The sequence below is a fragment of the Gopherus flavomarginatus genome, chromosome 1, assembly GCF_025201925.1.
Source record: "Gopherus flavomarginatus isolate rGopFla2 chromosome 1, rGopFla2.mat.asm, whole genome shotgun sequence".
Classification (NCBI taxonomy): Eukaryota; Metazoa; Chordata; order Testudines; family Testudinidae; genus Gopherus; species Gopherus flavomarginatus.
Window position 1 is genome coordinate 66,882,852 of NC_066617.1, and position 19,687 is coordinate 66,902,538.

The following is a 19,687-nucleotide window of genomic DNA, read 5'->3' on the forward strand; positions in this document are numbered from 1 at the left end:
GTTGTATTTTACTACAGGAAAGCTGGTAACGGTAAAATACCTGCGGCTAGATCGATATCATCATCGCTTTCCCCAGGCTCTTACTTGCAACACACCCTTGAAGCCATCAAACAAACACATGAACTCAATGTCACATCTTCGTCTACGGACAGGCACAACTAACTCTCAGGGAAGCTCCTGAGAAGACTTTCTACAACTTGTAGAACTGTTACTTGCAGCAGGAAAATTCCTGTTTGGCTGCCGTCTTCCTTTTTTAGTGCTTTTTGTATGTAATATTTTCATTGATTAAATAAAAGTCTGAACGTTCCAGAAATCTTGTTTCCAAAGGGACTTAGCAATGAGGCAGTAATACTAAGAGGACAAAAACAGTTGCTTCAGGAAGTTTTTGGAGCTTGAGTAAACAAGTGCATTTAATTTTTGCATGAAGAACACTGAATTTATTAAACATTTTCAGATGTGACGGCTGTATTTTTTTTGCACCAAGAAGTGTTTTGATAATCCAAAAGCATGGAGAAAAAGAGACTTCCTGTATTTCCATAGTTTCCTGTGAAATAATCTTGTGGATATTTTGTAATAAACACCTACAGCTCCCGATGGCGAATAAGTAAAAAAAATGTTAATTTTTCAATCTAATCTTACGTTTCTGTTGCTGTAAAGGATGCATTTGCTGCAGCTGGGGTATGGGAAAATTAATTTGGCTTTAGTGGTTGCATATAAGTGTGAGGGAAACAAACTGAATGCAGATATACTGGTTTTTGTACATAAGTGTAAATGCTGGTGGTGGCAAAAGTAGTCGTGTTCTGTGAGGATGTCTGCATTAAAGCAGTGAATAAGCTTCCTATTTTATTCATAACCTAATGTTTTTTATAGTATTGGCTGTACCATCACATAAAAGTCAAACAGCTGAACTCTTTAAAGTATTAGATACAAGTTAAATATCTTTTATAGTTTTTATATTGAAATATCTGACTGATTTTGTGTGAAAGGTCTGATACCAATTGTGGTGGATTCAAATTTATGTGAGCAATAAAGAAGCAATTGGCAGATACTGAAAAATATTTTGTGAAAAGCTGTATTTATTACAAATACCAGGACTGTGACAAAGTACTATTGGGATTAAGTAACTTTCCTAATATATTTATAACTTTAAATAAGTTTTAATTAACCGGTTACCTATAAAATTAACAAGGGTGCATATTTTTTGCAACAAAATTTTGGTTCATGAGCGCTAGAAATATTAATGTACAAGTGAGTTACTTTATTTCAATGTTAAATTTATGTATTAACATTTATTCACTCTTAGTAACTGCAGAATTGTTGCTGAGAAGTTTCATTGAAAATCTAAGACTATTGGCTGCACTGATCCCTTGTTTATACAATATAATTTGGTCTATAATTATCCAGCTAAACATTGCATAGGTGGTGAGACTGAAAGTGTACCATTTAAAATAAATTTAGTAAAACTCACTTTAATTCTTTTGTAGATATGATGGATTTGCAGCATGAACTTGCACAAATAATGCATGTTTTTCTTATGGTTCATTAAACATGATGCACACTATTCTGCAACAGAAAATCTTATTGTGCCTTACCTTGTGCTTTTGTGGGCACCATGTTTATTATTGGAGGGTTTGTTATCTGAAAATTTTTTAATTCTCAGTTTTACGTCTCAGATGCTAATGAATGAGTATATATAATATATATATATAATCTGCCATGCAAATTTCTACTCATGAGGGACAAGTACATATTTTTGATGAGTGAGTAGATTTTATGTCAGGTCTGGTAAGATTTTCATGAGTTTTACCATATATACATATATGTATATGTATAATATACATGTATATGTATTATATATGTATATAAACTGATTTTGCTGTATTTGATGTGCATCATAGTGATTTGTTGACCTGACCTTAGTGACCCCATCTTATGACCTATTGCAAGAATGAATGTAAAAATAGTTGTGGCATTTTAAAAGGTCACCTTTTGATGCAGATGCATCATTTTCTTGCTTCTAAAATATATTTCTTGTAAACACTGTACATTTTATTATTGTAATATGTACTATTATGCAGCTTATTTTACATAAAACTGTTAAGTTGACCAATATCCCTCCCTGCAAGACAGAGGGGAATGTGTATAATATCTGGACATTTGAGAAAAATCAGTTATTTGATGTAATTTGTCACCTGTCCTGTTTAAAAAAAAAAACAAAAAAAAAACCCAAAACCCCTCTAATTAAAGGTTTATTAGGGGTTTTTATATGTGTCTCAACTTTTCGATCGTCAGAAGTCTCTCTTTGATTTGTATGTTGATCTGCATTTGGTGAATGGGTGAGAGAAGAGCTTTGTACTACAGCTATTTAAAGTTTTAACAGAAACTCATGTTCTCAAGACACAAATTTAGACTATGCTGTAGAGCTGATTTAATACATTAACTCCACTGAAGACCAATCTTGAGCTGAGCAATCACTGACATTGAGTATGGAAGTGTGTGGGAGTTCCAGTGCGAGTGTATTTTATCTTTGTAATATATTTTAAGGCCAGAAGGGAACATTATGATTACCTAATCTGCCCTGCATAACATCGGTCCAAGGATCTTATCCACAAGTGTCAGCAGCATCAAGCTCATAATTTCTGTTTGAGCTGTAGCAAATTTGTAGACTCCATCCTATCGGTAGACTTCCATGATTGATTATCCTCCCTCTTAAACTGCACCTTTATTTCTAGTGTGAATTTGTCTAGCTTCAGCTTCCAACCATTGGATCTCATTATACTTTTTCTGGTAGATAGCTACTATGATGCATCTCTTTTCCATGCCATTACTTGTGGACTATGACCAAGTCACCTTTTAATTGTTTAAAAGTTAATTACAGAAGCACATCTGATGTCTGACAGCAATTGTATGCAATACTTGACATATAAAAGATGACGACGAACCCTGTCTTTTTGCTATGCTGGGTAATGACGCCACTTTCCTTTGTGATAAAATTCTTAAATAGCCACCATTTTTTCTCTGGCTGGGTGTGTTAAAGCTAACACAGGTGGGCTACTAATCTTCAGATGTTCATAAAGCTCTACTTAAGGCTTTTAAGACACTTGGCACTATCGTGGTTAAACCAGTAAACTACCTAACTAAATAATACCCACCTTCCCTCTCCTCTGCCTTCAGAGGTCTATGCTCTCTGAGACCAGTTGCTCTATTTAATGTAGGCTTAATCTTGCTACAGCAAGAAGAGAAATAAAGACCATGGCCATGGCTACACTGGAGCGTTGCAGCTCTGGTGATGGGGTTACAGTGCTGTAACTCACTCTGTGTCCACACTTGCAAAGCATGGCCAGTGCTGCAACTCCCTGGTTGCAGCGCTGGCTGCACACCTGGTCTGCCTGGGGTATAGCAATTCCAGCGCTGGTGATGCAGCGCTGGTCATCAAGTGTGGACACCAACAGCGCTTTTATTGGCCTCCAGGGTCTTAGGAGGTATCCCAGCATACCTTTTCAGCCACTCTGCTCATCGTTTCACACTCCACTGCCCTGGGCTCAGGTGACCTGCCCTTTAAATGCCCCGGGAATTTTAAAAATCCCCTTCCTGTTTGCTCAGCCAGGTGTGGAGTGCAATCAATCAATCACTGACCATGCCTCCATGTCCCAAACGAGCCCCAGCATGGAACACTTCCGAGCTGCAGGACCTCATCAGTGTTTGGGGTGAGGAAGCTGTGCAATCACAGCTGCGCTCCAGCCATAGAAATTATGATACCTATGGGCAGATATCAAAGTCCTTGCTGCTAAGGGGCCATGAACGGGATGTGTTGCAGTGCAGGGTAAAAGTAAAGGAGCTGCGCAGTGCCTATTGCAAAGCCTGTAAGGGAAACCGCCGCTCAGGAGCTGCCCCCACGACCTGCCGTTTTTACAAGGAGCTGGATGCCATACTTGAGTGTGACCCCACTGCCAATCCGAGGAGCACGATGGAGAGTTCAGAGCAGGGAGAAGTGGGGGAGGGTGTAGAGGAAGCCGAGAGCGAGGCTACTGGGGTGGAGGGAGAGACCCCTGAGTCCCAGGAGGCATGCAGCCAGGAGCTCTTCTCAAGCCAGGAGGAGGCTAGCCAGTCGCAGCAGCTGGAACTTGTTGGTGAAGAGGAAGCAGAGGAGCATGTTCCCGATAAGCAGATTTTATTTTTAGGATGGCAATGTTTTGTGAGAGGACGGTGGGGGTTATGGCTGCCTGCATGCATGCCTAAATGTGGAATAGCCCTTTGATTTGGTCTATCACGTCTCTGTAATCGGCCTCGGTAATCTCTTCAAAAGTTGCAGCCAGAGCGTGGGCAATGTGCTTGCGCAAGTTTATAGGGAGAGCCACCGTGGTCCTTGTCCCGGTCAGGCTAACTCGTCCGCGCCACTGTGCCGCGAGGGGTGGGGGGACCGTTGCTGCACACAGGCAAGCTGCATACGGTCCAGGGCGGAATCCACATTGCTGTAGAAGACCCTCCCTCTCTTCCCAGGTAACAGGCAGCAGTGATATATCTGGCAGTAGAAAATCCTGTTGAAAATGTAGTGATGATTGTTCAATGCAGGTCCCCAACTGTCTGCCCTCTGCTTTCCCCACTGCTGGTCCCCAACTGTCTGCCCTCTGCTTTCCCCAATGCACAGAAACCCCAGCCCTCAGGCAGTTCCCCTTCCCAGGTGAAGTCGTGGCAGAAACACTCGCCCCATTGCTCGACATGCCTATGCCTTCGCTGCCGTGGCCTCTCTGTGCTATGTTAGGTATGTGGGAATGATGTTACAAAAAGTCTGCAAACTCCTTCACTGTGATAATAAACAATGTAGCCTCTGTATTAAACGTTTCTATTTGTTTTTTTAAGTGACCTTGAATAATCCAGCCCTATCACCGCCTGCGCGAAGTTTACAGAACTTGAGGAAAAATCCTAGAAAATCAAAAGAAGATTTGATCAAAGCAGTTATGAATCAGTACGCCAGAGACAGAGGCTGCAGGACTGGAGAGAGAAAATGCATGAGTGGAGGCAAACACAGAGCAGGAGAAAGGAATTGGCTACCAAGAAAAGCACAAAGCAGCTGATAAGCCTCCTGGCTCGCCAAACTGACTGTATGCAGTCTCTCGTAGCCATGCAGGCAGATCAGTACTGTGGTAACCCCCACCCCTCCCAAAGCACTCTCCCTTGTTCCCTAGTGTTTGCACAAAACACCTTTCTCCAGCAGCCTGGTTCTTACCACCATCAGCTGCCCCTAACATCTGTACGTTCACCTACCAGCCCTGATAACTACAACACTTACCCTATGCACTCAACCCCCATCACGATGCAGCATATTAATCCTGAAGTGCAGCAGGCATTGAACAGCAATCCAAGCAGGACATATTCATACCTCTGAATGTACAGTCCGCCACCCTATCCCCCTGCCCTTTTATGTACTGTATTTTGAATAAATGATTTCTTGGCTTCTAAAACATTTTTTATTATTGCAGAAAGTGATAAATACTCTACCCCAAGGGAAAAATGGGCACAGCAAAGGCACCAAACATTACTGTTGGCTTTCAGCCTCAAATTGCTCCCTTAAGGCATCCCTAATCCTTGAAGCCCTTTGCTGGGCCTCTCTAGTAGCCCTGCTCTCTGGTTGTGCAAATTCAGCCTCTAGGCGTTGAACCTCGGAAGTCCATTCCTCACTGAATCTTTCACCCTTCCCTTCACAAATATTATGGAGGGTACAGCACGCGGATATAACCACGGAGATGCTGCTTTCCCCCAAATCTAGCTTCCCGTAGAGACACCTCCAGCGTGCCTTTAAACGGCCAAAAGCACACTCCACAGTCATTCTGCACCGGCTCAGCCTGTAGTTGAACCGGTCCTTGCTCCTGTCAAGCTTCCCTGTATACGGTTTCATGAGCCATGGCATTAAGGGGTAAGTGGGATCTCCAAGGATCACAATGGGCATTTCGACGTCCCCTACTGTGATCTTGCGGTCTGGGAAAAAAGTCCTGGCCATCAGCTTCCTGAACAGGGCACTGTTCCGAAAGATGTGTGCATCATGCACCTTTCCAGGCCATCCTGAGTAAATGTCAGTGAAACGCCCACGGTGATCCACAAGCGCTTGGAGAACCACAGAGAAATACCCCTTGCGATTAATGTACTCTGATGCTAGGTGGGGTAGTGCCAGAATAGGAATATGCATCCAATCTATTGCCCCTCCACAGTTAGGGAAACCTATTTGTGCAAAGCCATCCACAATGTCCTGCACGTTCCCCAGAGTCATGGTTCTTCTTAGCAGGGTGCGATTAATGGCCGGGCAAACTTGCATCAACACTATTCCAATGGTCGACTTTCCCACTCCAAACTGGTTCACCACCGATCGGTAGCTGTCTGGAGTTGCCAGCTTCCAGATTGCAATAGCCACCCGCTTCTCCACTGGCAGGGCAGCTCTCAATCTCGTGTCCCTGCGCTGCAGGGTAGGGGCGAGCTCAGCACACAGTCCCATGAAAGTGGCTTTTCTCATCCAAAAGTTTGCAGCCACTGCTCGTCATCCCAGGCTTGCAGGACGATGTGATCCCACCACTCAGTGCTCGTTTCCTGAGCCCAAAGGCGGCGTTCCACGGTGCTGAGCATGTCCGTTACTGCCACAAGCAATTTAGTGTCTTGCGCATCAGGCGAATCAATATCATCGTCTGACTCCTCACTGTCACTTTGGAGCTGAAAGAATAGCTCCACTGCCATGCATGATGTGCTGGCAACATTCAGCAGCAAGGTCCTCAGCAGCTTGGGCTCCATTTGTAACAGAAATCGCGCTGCAGACTCTCAATGGCGCCAAACTGCTTGGAATGTGTAACAAAGCACCATAGGGCGTTGGAACAGGAAGCGGAAAGACCCGCACCCTTCCGTCCCCTTCCCACAAGCCACAGCGCCAAAATGGGACGAGGTGCTCTGTGGGATAGCTGCCCACAATGCACCACTCCCAACAGCGCTGCAAATGCTGCAAATGTGGCCACACTGGAGCGCTGGTAGCTGTCAGTGTGGTCACACTGCAGCGCTGACCCTACACAGCTGTACGAAGACAGCTGTAACTCCCAGCGCTCACAGCTGTAAGTGTAGCCATACCTCATGTCTCCCTTAAGTGCTCTCTTGACCAAAAAGCCATTAGAGCTGAGTGGTGGTGGTCTCTTTCAGAGCGAGGAGCCAACACTATGGCCATGTCTACATCTAAAATTTTGCAGCGCTGGTTGTTACAGCTGTATTAGTACAGCTGTATAGGGCCAGCGCTGCAGAGTGGCCACACTTACAGCAACCAGCGCTGCAAGTGGTGTTAGATGTGGCCACACTGCAGCGCTGTTGGGCGGCTTCAAGGGAGGTTCGGGGAACGCGAGAGCAAACCGCGGCGAAGCTGGTCTCCTTTCCCGGTTTGCTCTCTCGTTCCCCGAACCCCGAGCAAGCAGGTCTCCTTCCCTGAGGTTTGCTGGGTGGTTCCGGGAATGCGAGAGCAAACCGGGAAAGGAGACCAGCTTCGCCGCGGTTTGCTCTCTCGTTCTCCGAACCCCGAGCAAGCAGGTCTCCTTCCCTGAGGTTTGCTGGGTGGTTCCGGGAACGCGAGAGCAAACCGGGAAAGGAGACCAGCTTCGCCGCGGTTTGCTCTCGCGTTCCCCGAACCCCGAGCAAGCAGGTCTCCTTCCCTGAGGTTTTGCTGGGTGGTTCCGGGAACGCGAGAGCAAACCCGGGAAAGGAGACCAGCTTCGCCGCGGTTTGCTCTCGCGTTCCCCGAACAAGCAGGTCTCCTTCCCTGCGGTTTGCAGGGTGGTTCCGGGAACGCGAGAGCAAACCGGGCGAAGCTGGTCTCCTTTCCCGGTTTGCTCTCGCGTTCCCGGAACCACCCAGCAAACCTCAGGGAAGGAGACCTGCTTGCTCGGGGTTCGGGGAACGCGAGAGCAAACCGGGGAAGGAGACCAGCTTGACTACCAGAGGCTTCCTCAGGTATGCTGGGATACCTGCTTATTCCACGGAGGTCAAGAAAAGCGCTGGTAAGTGTCTATATTTGATTACCAGCGCTGGATCACCAGCGCTGGATCCTCTACACCCGAGACAAAACGGGAGTACGGCCAGCGCTGCAAACAGGGAGTTGCAGCGCTGGTGGTGCCCTGCAGATGTGTACACCTCCTAAGTTGCAGCGCTGTAACTCCCTCACCAGCGCTGCAACTTTCTGATGTAGACAAGCCCTATAGTTTTTACAGCAACTACATTAATGAAGCTGGTCACTCTACCACATCCTTTCCTGTTTGTATTAAGCATTTTCCAATATATAATCTAGACTTGCTTCTATGCTAAAAGGGGAAATTACTAAATTAAGAGAAGCTAACGATAGTAGTAATAAGAAGTGAAAACATTATCTAAAAGTTATATTTCTAGTGATTTGAACCAAGCACCGGGAGTGAAAGTCACTTTCACTAGCCGGTGTTTACCCTGTTATAGGAGTTGGACGTGGTGGTTTTTCTTTTACTGTGGTAATGGGTTGTTCACGTTACAAAAACTATTGTTGAAACTATCACTTTGCAGCCTCCCTACGGCCGGCACTGGAGCTGCGGTGGAGTCAGTGGCGAAGCCTGTATTAACAGACGGCCTACTCCCTTTTCGCAGGACCATCCTTCCCCAGTGAGATAGGGCTGCATGAGACCTTTCCCGGGCTGAAATGATTGCTGGGCTGCAACGGTGTCCGACTCTCAGGGCTGTGCTAAAGCCCACGTAGTAATTCCCCACTCTAGCGAGAGGGACGCTCCGTGCCAGCTCCTCGCCTGCCGCAAGCTGGCAGGGGCACCGCTTATGGTAGGGTCTCCCCCAAATAACACTCAGGGCGCCGTATGCTCTGGAGAGCGCAGCATCACTCCCGGCAGCCCGGCCCTGCGGCTGGGTTGGTGCCCGGCGGGGCGGGGCTGGCCCCTGCTCTCTCTCCTCTGCTCCATGCTCATATTTGGCATTAGCTGCCGCTGCCTAGGAATTTCCCGTCATGCCTCCCGGGGCGGCCGGGCCTGTCATTCTGCTCCCGGGGGTGGGAAGGGAGGCGCTGCCGGGGCCGCCCCATGCGCGCTCTGCCGCTCCTCTCGCTCTGCCTGGCGGCCGCTGGCGTAGCAGCAGGTAAGAGGCCCGGGGCCCTGCCCGCGTGGCTTCCAGAGCTGGCCCGGCCCGGCTCCGCCCCGCGCCGCGCCCGGGTGGGGGAAAGACCCCGAGGGGCAGGGGTTTGAGAGCGTGGGGGTGGTGCAGGCCTGGGGTTTGGTGGGAAGAGGAGCGGCAGGAGCAGGCGGGGGGGGGGGGGGCGATGGAGTAGGAGGTGATTAGGGTGGAGGGAGGGATGCAAAAGTAACACCTGCTGTGCGGGATGGGGAAACAAATAGCCCCAAGTGGCTTGGACAAGCTGTTCGTATTGAGCAGGATGCGACCTGACCCTGGGAGGCACTGGTGTGGGTGGGGGGAATGACAGGAGCAGCACCAGAAAGGTGGGACCCTTTGGAAGTTGGGGCTAGGCCCAGCATGAGCTCACCCTGGGGTGCAGGTCTCTGCAGGGTTTGCATCTAGCTCATCCTTTCTTGGAGAAAAGAGGGAGATCATCTTTGCTGCCTTTCTTTGTAGTACAGCAGACTAACTAAGTCTTCCAAATGTAAACACACAAACTATGAGAAAGGAGAGTGAATCCAGTGACTCAGCCTTTAATGGGTAAGGCTCTGTTCCTGCTGATGGCAGAGCCCTTTGGAGCTGAGAGCCTGTAGCACAGGTTGGCATCCTATAATAATAATGAGATGCTCTAGTCAACATTTACCATATTTACTGAAAGTTAATAACAAGGCACAATAACTGAAAAGAATATTGTATTTTAAAATTAGTGCCTCTTTAAAATAAGTGTTAGACTTCAGATGGACGTACAATATATTTTTAGAGACTGCTGAGCTGCCTATGCCCTTACTTTAGGAACCACTTGAGCCTTATTTATATTGCATATGTCATGGTTTGTCAGTTCCCTTAAACTTCCCCTGTTTTATAATCAAGATGGTTCTAAAAGTACACTGTTCTGAAAGATACCCAAGCAAAATATCTACTGTATACAGATGGTTTTTCTTAGTGATATGGGGCTCTGTTGGTGGCTTGCAGTCCATAAATGGTAACTTGGAATCCACCCACACTGTGGCCTAATGCCAGTTACTTTGAATCCAATGTTTAATGCTAAGAATCTTTTTTGTTTATATTTTTGTCCTTGCTGACTTGTTACTAGTGCTTACAGTCTCATTTTTTGATTATTTCTTCCTTCCTTTTGATTTCCCTGCTGCATGCCTTTGCAGTTTTGTCATGGTGCTTGAGCTACTTGTCTGGCGAGTCTTGTTAGTTGCATTACTTTTTGAGGTTTGATTCAAGACAAAAATTTCATGTGGCTTTTAATTCTAATCAGGCATTTGTTCCTAGTTTTTAAGATGACGGCCCACACTATTTTAGAGATTTCTCACTCTAGAAAAACAGTATTTAACAGACTACAATAAGACATTTATTCCATATTTAATTCCCTATATGGTGAACAACTAATCATACTGCTAAATAACCCAGGAAGGTAAGTGTCTGTCTAGCAAAAATCTGGGTTACAGAAAAAGAAATATTTGATAAATTAAAGAGAGAATCTCTACTTTGGGATTGTGAAAAAAAATCTTTGTTATAGGTGGAGTCTTTATTCACTGTCATCCACACATTGTAACTTGCAGAAAATAAAGTGTCCGCGTAAGAGAGAGATCTCTCTGTAAAATTCTGCAGTGACTTTCACAAAGTCATTTAAGTCAATGGAGTCATACTATGTATAAATGAATCTGGAATTTGGCTTCTTGGTTTACATCCCTTTCTCTTAATCTTTCTTTGGTTCTTCAGAAGTCTCATCAGATGGGTCCTTTAGGAAGAAAAGTGTAATCACATATTTCTCCACAAAAAGAGCAAGCCATCAGCTTTAAACATGTCACATTTTGTCAACCATGTTGGCTTAGGTTTTTTGATTTGGCTACAAAATCACATAAATTAGTTGACTCTCGACAAAAAATAACATCCCTTCACTGAATGACCCTTCTTGTATCCAAATAGTGATGTTGACATTCTCTCACAGGAATTCACTTATTATAGATTTACTTGTTTTCACCTACCCCAAAAATTCTTCTTGAAAGCCTGTGTCGTTAAAGGTAACTTGCACATGGGGTCGGGGGGGGGAAGTTATTTGTGCCCTTTTTTCCCTTCATGCATAATAAAGACTTGAACGGATTTTTTTCTGCTTGGGGTTTTATCTCTTCTACAGCACTCTCTAGGTGACTGGCGAGTTAGTAGATGTGTTTATAGCAGAAACTCCAAGGAAGTGAAGCTTGGTAAATTGAGGAGGGAACTGATTTTTTGGAGATTGTTTAAAACTTGTTTTATTTAGTTAAAAAAATACTTGGAAGAAAAGATCTCTCTATTAAGGGTTCAGCATCCCTCACAACTGCGACTGAGGACTGAAAAGACTGCCAATCTACAGCTGAGGAGTTCTAGTGAAAACAGGGAAGAGGAGTTTTGAAATTCTTGATATTTCTAAGGTTTAAAAAATAAGGAAGCAAACAAAACAAATTCAGCCTGTCAGAGGTTTTTTTTTTGTATACAGTCAAGTAACAAAAAATGGACATCTAGTTGCTTTGGATCCAGGCCAATCTTTAATGCTGTGTATCAGCCTGGAAGATAATCCTAGTGCTCAGTAAAAGATTTTCATATAGATTAGTTAAAATAAAAATATGGAGTTAAGGATTAATATCCTCCTATGGAATATGTAAATGCATAGCAGACCAGCAGAGTTTAAAAAGGTAACAATTTGCAGTTGGCCACTTGAGCAAGGATGAAGGAAAGGGGGAGAGTGCATCCCACCATTTAAAGATCGTGCTGGCAGATTTGGAATGTCATGGATGAGTTTAAAGGGAATTGTGTTCTTTGTCTGGAAAACTGGTGACCCTTATGCTGTGGGTGAAAGTAGGGTACAGGAGTCCTTACGGCTACCTAATAATAACCTAATTGTAAATTATAATTTAACCTATTTGACTTCAGCCTTTTTTATTTAACAACTTCTTGTCCACTAGAATTATATGAAAACCACACAATTTTGGAACAGTTATTAGGAGAAAAGCATCTTTTTCTCAAATAGTTTAAGGCCTGAAAATTGGAACCATATATGCCAGAAACATGTTCAAAGATAGTTCTTATTAGCAAGTTGCTAATAGTTTCCATATCTGTGTAGACTTAAGTCTTAGTATTGCAAAATTTTGTAATATGCTTAATGGCATGGTTCATCCTTGTTCATGCTGGACGGGGGAAATGGCCTTCTCAGTAAGTTCTGTGTTTAAACATGATTCAACTTGTGACTGTAGTATAGGCAAGACAGGCTTAAGAGAGGACTATTATGCAGTTTCCCACTTGACTATCTCCAAAAATTATTTTGTATTATCGGTAGTAGATAGTGATCTCTTTTAAACCCTAAGTAGCAGCTTAGCAAAATATATACATGGTAATAATGTAATTGGATTGTTAGGAAGTGCCACCCCATCCAGAGGATAAATGAGTAACTTCACACATTGAGTCTAGAAGTTTCTCCTGAGGGAATCTCTGATTCACTGCTCCTTCCAGGGAGAGTAAATGACTGTAAGATTCACCTGACAGAACACACCTCACTAGTACCATAAAATGACAATAAAACAGATGAAGACTGAGTGCTAAATATCAGTAACTTCACTCGGACTGCACAATGAAAAAGTAATCTTCAGTGCAAGAAATCTAAAAACTTCATGAGGAAGTGATCTCTGCCAGTTATAGTCAGAAGAGAATATCCCAGCAAATGTTCAGTTTTGGCTGAAAGGTTTTCCATACCCCTTTTCCTATGCATTTTGAAAAATCCATATTAGGCTAGTGTACAGGCAAGAATACAGCTGCTGTTGCTGGGCCGGAGTGAAACCAAGGGTAGTTCAGGCAGTCTAGGCTGTTTCACTTACAGCACTTTAAGCTACTGTGTAGGGGAAGAGTGAAACTGATTTGTCTGGGGTTGGATTTACAGTGGTCTTTGTAGCTCCTGAGGGTGAAATTGGCTAGGCTTTCATCAGTTTCATTCTAGAGTTGTTGGCAGCACCCTCATGTGAGATTGGGGAATGGAGTAAGTGAGAAGAAGCACACTCTCTGAAGGGACCACAGTGGAGGATGACCCAAAAAAAATCCAGAAGGAATTTTAAGGAGAGGTGAAATGCATGAATCCCCCTGCCTCAAACCAAGCAGAAGGGTAAGGTATCCCAAAAATACTAAGATAAGAAAAACAACTACTCCTAATGTAGGGCGGAATGTTGACTAAAAATCCTAGGATGAGAAAGGGGCCCAAAAGATTTCTAGAAGAGGAGAGAAATTAATTAAAAAATGTTGGGAAAGGAAAAGGAGGGTACAGAGAGAAAATAAATTCTTAATTTTAGAGTGAAAATTCTATATTTGAATCTTTTGGCTATTAGTATACTAGTTATAATCATACCAGTAGCCAAAAGAGACTCCAGAATAAAATTTAAGCATGGGATGGTGTGACATGCCAGGGTACAATCCAGACTAATGAGTAGCTGTGTCACCCCTGCCCTGTAATCTGGGGTGCCCTTTACAATGCCTTACTGCTGTAACCTTCAGCCTGGACTGTTCACAAAACAGCCTTCAGCATGTAAATCGCTCCCATCTATGTCTGTATGTGCTGCAGCCAGCCAGCCAGCCACACTTTGGCTCTTACCAGCCTTAAGGTTTCCGCAGGGTGACCCCAACAACTCCTAGTCCCAGATTCCCCTCCAGAAATGTATGTCCTGTACTGCCCAGCCCTGTCCTGGACAGTATAAATATACTGAGTACATTATTCTCTTAAGGGAATAATATAGTCACAACTTGTTACCCCAAATGGAGTTACCCAAACACTTCAACTTGAACACACTGGATTAGCTAAAAACAATGAAACCAATATATTAACTGCAAAGAGAGATCTTAAGTGAGGAAGAGTAATGAGGCATGAAAGTCAGAAATGATTACAAGAAAAATAAAGATCAAACACTTTCTGGAGCCTAACATAAAAACTATATTAGATTCAAAGCAAAGTGTTGTTTTTTTTCCTTACCACCTGCTCTTGGCAGTCTTAAAGAGTTTGATCAGTAGGTCAGGACTCTCCCCCAGAATCCTACGGCTGCTTCAGTTGCAAAGAATGCAATGGGGTGTAGGGGTGTGTGCTTTGGGCTGTGTCCCCCTCCTTTTTATAGTTTCAGTCCCCTCTTGAAAAACATTATAGCTGAGACTCATGGGACAAAGAATTTACGTGGAAGGATATTCCCTGCTGGGTTTTTTTCACCTGTTTCCCCCCGCCCTCCCTGCTTGATATCTCTGTTTACTTTGTAAGGCAAGCATATATCCCTTCCTTTGTTTGGGGCAGACTGATTTCTGCCTGGGAAGGGCTGTGGGGTTTGGAACATATGGTGGTAACATCTTGCAGGGGAATCTTAAAACTTCACATTATGTGTTGTCACACACTTTTATTGGGTCAGTAATGACCAGCAAATTATGAGCTTTCAAATGATATCTTACAAGACATACTTTGTACAATGGTTTGTAGGGTGTGAATACAGGGAAGTATTCCATCACAGATGGATTGTGGGATCCCTCTGTAATGACAGAAATTAAATTAAAGCACTATCCAGTTTCTCTGATGATAGCCACCATGATGAACAGATGCAGCATCTCCCTTATCCTGCCAGAATTCCCTGGACAAAAACAATTACTCTGTTTCAGGCCCTCTACCACCAGTCAGTTTTAACCCCTCACCAGAAGGCATTGAAAGCCACTTATTAGCAGTAGTGGCATTTCACACGCTCTCCCTGTAAGGAGCACACATGGTCCATTTAATCATTTTGTCTGTGTAACTGCTTTAATCTCTCTTGTCAGGTTGCATTCTGGTGTAGGTACAGTATGTATATCTGTAAACTTTTAAATACAAGTCAAGAAATTCACAATTATGGTTGCACAGCAAGTCTTTCTTTCTTTATATATGTATTTTGCCCTCTTGTGAACTAGTACTCAAAGTGAGGATTAGTGAGGAAGTGATGGTATGATTCCCCTTCTTTCAACTGTCTGTAGCGAGACAGATTTCAGCACTGTTAGTGTGAATTTGTGTGCAATATAAACATGTTTTACATTTTAAATTTTAAATTTTCCTAATTTTTGTGGGATTAAAATCTCAATCTTAATGTGTTTTCAAAAAAAAGTAATGAAACAGTAGTAACAGTAGCACGATATTCTGTATTACGATAGTACTTCTTAAAAAACCTTTTCTGAGGAAAAATGTAATGCCCTGCACACTCTCTGTGTGTTGGCATGTGCACCTGCTTTTACCGACTGAAGCACAAAGAAGTTGAGTGATTTTCCTGTGATCACACAGTGAGTTAGTACCTTAATCTAAAATAGAACACTAGACCCTCCTGGCTTCTAGTCTTTTACTGTATTTATCATTCCTGGTCAGAAGTTGTGAACAGCTTTGCCATTTGACTTGTGGAGTTTAGAGAGATACTGAAATGAATCAAACTATTTTTGCAGTTGTTGAATTACAATGCATATAGGATTGGTGGATACGCTGTAGTTTCCTCAAACTCTGTCTGCTTAGTCCTTTTTAATTTTGAACACTTGTCTGAATAAATGCAGTATTTCTTTTTTGTTGTTGTTCAGTTGTTACATAAAATATAGAATGATGCATTTTTCATCCAAAACATGACAAGTTACAGTAATGTAGCAGTTCAGTGTAACATTTTTTCCGGTACAACACAATTTGCAATATAATAGGTGGCAATCCCTTGGAGTTCAAAGGTGATCATGTTGCATTAAATGATAACCAGTTTGCAAGACAAACTCAAGAAAGAAACCAACAGGACTCCACTGGCCATCACATACAGTCCCCAGCTAAAACCCCTCCAACGCATCATCAAGGATCTACAACCCATCCTGGACAATGATCCCACACTTTCACAGGCCTTGGGTGGCAGACCAGTCCTTGCCGACAGACAACCTGCCAACCTGAAACATATTCTCACCAGTAACTGCACACCGCACCATAATAACTCTAGCTCAGGAACCAATCCATGCAACAAACCTCGATGCCAACTCTGCCCACATATCTACACCAGCAACACCATCACAGGACCTAACCAGATCAGCCACACCATCACCGGTTCATTCACCTGCACATCCACCAATGTAATATACGCCATCATACGCCAGCAATGCCCCTCTGCTATGTACATTGGCCAAACTGGACAGTCTCTACGGAAAAGGATAAATGGACACAAATCAGACATTAGGAATGGCAATATACAAAAACCTGTAGGAGAGCACTTCAGCCTCCCTGGCCACACTATTGCAGACCTTCAGGTGGCCATCCTGCAGCAAAAAAACTTAAGGACCAGACTTCAAAGAGAAACTGCTGAGCTTCAGTTCATCTGCAAATTTGACACCATCAGCTCAGGATTGAACAAAGACTGTGAATGGCTTGCCAACTACAGAACCAGTTTCTCCTCTCTTGGTTTTCACACCTCAACTTCTAGAACAGGGCCTCATCCTCCCTGATTGAACTGACCTCGTTATCTCTAGCTTGCTTGCTAGCATATATATACTGCCCCTGGAAATTTCCACCACATGCATCTGACGAAGTGGGTATTCACCCACGAAAGCTCATGCTCCAAAACGTCTGTTAGTCTATAAGGTGCCACAGGATTCTTTGCTGCTTTTACAGATCCAGACTAACACGGCTACCCCTCTGATACAGTTATCGCTGGTGGATCTGCAGGTGGCTAATAACACCAATCGGGGATCCAGAGATCTTATCACAGTTGGAGTAGACTAGGGATTGGCTACCTTTGGGACATGGCCAGTCAGGGAAAGCCGCTGGCGGGCTGGGACGGTTTGGTTATCTGCAGCATCTGCAGGCCTGCACTGCTTCCTGGAGCCCCCATTGGCCTGAAGTGGTGAACTGCGGCCAGTGGGAGGAGTGATTGGCCGAACCTGTGGATGCTGCAGATAAACAAACCACCCACCCCGCTAGTGGCTTTCCCTGATGGGCTGTGTGCCAAAGGTTGTTCATCCCTTCGGTAGACATTTCCCGATGGAAGGGGCAGATCTGGATTATTGAGTCGGGCTGCAGTGCATTCCTTCCTCCTTTTTTGTTTCTCCATTTCCTGTTGTCTTCACTGGATCTGAAAATGCTGCGATCCTTCCACAAGGTCCATCTCCATTTTAGTCAGTTGAGGGCTTGGGTTTCCATAAGTTTATGTCAATGTTGCACTTCTTCATGTTGGCTTTGAGGGTGTCTTTGAAGTGCTTTTTTTGCTCTCCCCTCATCTGTTGGCCTTGGCTCAGTTGTGAGGACATGACTGCTTCAGGAGTTGATTGTCTAGCATTCGAAGAACATGACCAGCCCAGTAGAGTTGGTGGCAGACGATCATAGCTTCAGTGCTAGAGGTTTTGGGTTGGTCCAGGACACTGATGTTGGTGCATCGGTCATCCTACTTAATTTGGAAGATCTTGCAGAGGCACCATTGATGGTGTTGTTCAAGAACCTTGAGGTGTCAACTGTTTGTGATCCAGGTTTTGGCACCATATAGGATAGCGGGGATAATGATGGCCTGGTACATGAGAAGCTTGGTTTGGTTCGTGATGTCACAATCCTCAAAGACATGTTTTCTCAAGCATCCGATAACTGCAGTGGCACATAGGAGGTGGTCTTGAATCTCCTCATCACTGTTGGCTTTCTGTGACAGATAACTGCTGAAGTAGGGGAAGTGCTCAGCATCCCTCAGGGTCCTTGTGTTGATCTTGATTGCAGGATCCTGAAGGTTCAGAGCCTGCTGGTGGAGCACTTCAGTTTTCTTGGTGTTGAATGTGAGGCCTAGTTGGTTGGGTGACCATTGGTTCTTGTGTTATGTGAAGGAGTAAACAACAGTTTCTTGTTCACATTTTCCACACTATTCTCAATTTTATAGACTTCTATCATATCCCCTCTTAGCTATCTCTTTTCCAAGAAAGTGCCATTCTTTTTAATCTCTCCTCATATGGAAGCTGTTCCAATACCCTTAATCATTGTTGTTGCCCTTCTCTGTACCTTTCCCAATTCTTATCTTTTTCTGAGATGGGGTGACCGGAACTGCATGTAGTATTCAAACTGAGGGCATACCATGGATTTATCTATTGGCATTATGATATTTTCTGTAACCTTATCTCTCTCTTTCCTAATGGGTCCTAACGTCTGTTAGCTTTTTTGACTGACGCTGCACATCTAGCAGATGTTTTCAGAGAACCATTTACGATAACTCCAAGATCTTTCTTGAGTGGTAACAGCTAATTTAAACCCCATCATTTTATATGTATAATTATGTTTTCCAATGTACATTACTTTGCATTTATCAGCATTAGATTTCATCTGCCATTTTGTTGCCCAGTCCCCTATTTTTTTGCGATCCCTTTGTAACCTTTTGCTGGTCTTCTTTGGACTTAACTACCTTGAATAATTTTGTATCATCTGCAAATTTTGCCACTTCAGGGTTGATCCTTTTTACCAGATCATTTATCAATATGTTGAACAGCACAGATTCCTGGGAGTCACCACTATTTATCTTTCTCTACTGTGAAAACTGATCATTTATTCCTATTATTTTTTTCCTGTCCTTTAAACAGTTACTGTTCAGTTTATCCATAGTCAGGATATACCAGGTCCTACAGTTCCAGTTATCCTGTACCAGAAGTTTAAACCTTCTCCATATTTTTACTAGATGCAATAAAACTGTCATTTTTCAAATATCAAACATACTACCTGTTGTGTCTTGTCATGGTGTGACCATGCAGGGAGCTTGTTGAGCAGTAGAATTTTCAAAAGGTGTTGTCATTGGTATTGCATACTGCTATAACAAATGGATGTAGAGAAGCTCCCCAAGTTATGCAAACCTGACTTACAGAAATCCGGATTTACGGAAATAGTTCCATAAGTTCTGTAAGCTTTTTTTTTTGGCATAATTGTTGGAGTTCCTGACTTACGCAAAACTCGACTTACACAAGGCATTCCAGAACAGAACGCTTGCATAAGCCAGGGAACTTCTGTATAGACATAATGTTGTGTAAATGTAAAATCCACCTATTAACTCAGGGTTGTCTAAACACAATTTGTACTGATTAAATTAAATCATTTGAGAAACTGATCCAGTTACATCAGTGCGTGTGTAGACATGCTTAAACCAATTAAGGGTGTTTAGACAGGGGTTGCACCAATCAATTTCTAAACCAATGGGCTCAACCTATTTACCATTATGGGCTGCATATGCAGATCTCTGTGTTGTGTAGGTTACATCCACACAATATACAGGGCCGGTGCAAGGAAGTTTCATGCCCTAGGCAAAACTTCCACCTTACCCTCTCCCCCCCCCCAGCCTTGTGGCAGCTCTCCGCCTCCACTTCCGCCCTGAGGCGCCCCCTTGCAGCAGCTCCCCCACCCCACCCGGGGAGCCGTGCAGCACCTCCCCACCCCAGATCACCTCTGCTCCGCGTCCTCCCCGAGCATGCCACCCCCACTCTAATTCTCCTCCTAGGCTTGCGGTGCTAAACAGCTGATTGACGCTGC

General features: G+C 44.0%; 2 protein-coding genes across 5 annotated transcripts in view; both read left to right on the forward strand.

The window, feature by feature from the left end:
• The window catches only part of LEMD3 (LEM domain containing 3), a 77,450-nt gene extending 75,170 nt beyond the window's left edge, over positions 1-2,280 (forward strand). The window contains exon 13 of the mRNA XM_050923519.1: positions 18-2,280. Within this exon, the coding sequence (XP_050779476.1) occupies positions 18-181 (164 nt within the window). The 3' untranslated portion in view covers positions 182-2,280. The remainder of the gene's footprint in view (positions 1-17) is intronic.
• A 6,707-nt stretch (positions 2,281-8,987) lies between these two features.
• The window catches only part of MSRB3 (methionine sulfoxide reductase B3), a 144,202-nt gene continuing 133,502 nt past the window's right edge, over positions 8,988-19,687 (forward strand). The window contains exon 1 of one of the 4 annotated variants that reach the window (XM_050924122.1): positions 8,988-9,126. In XM_050924122.1, coding sequence (XP_050780079.1) covers positions 9,072-9,126 — 55 coding nt within the window. In that variant the 5' untranslated portion in view covers positions 8,988-9,071. The remainder of the gene's footprint in view (positions 9,127-19,687) is intronic. The other 3 variants (XM_050924137.1, XM_050924105.1, XM_050924114.1) reach the window with 3 other exon arrangements.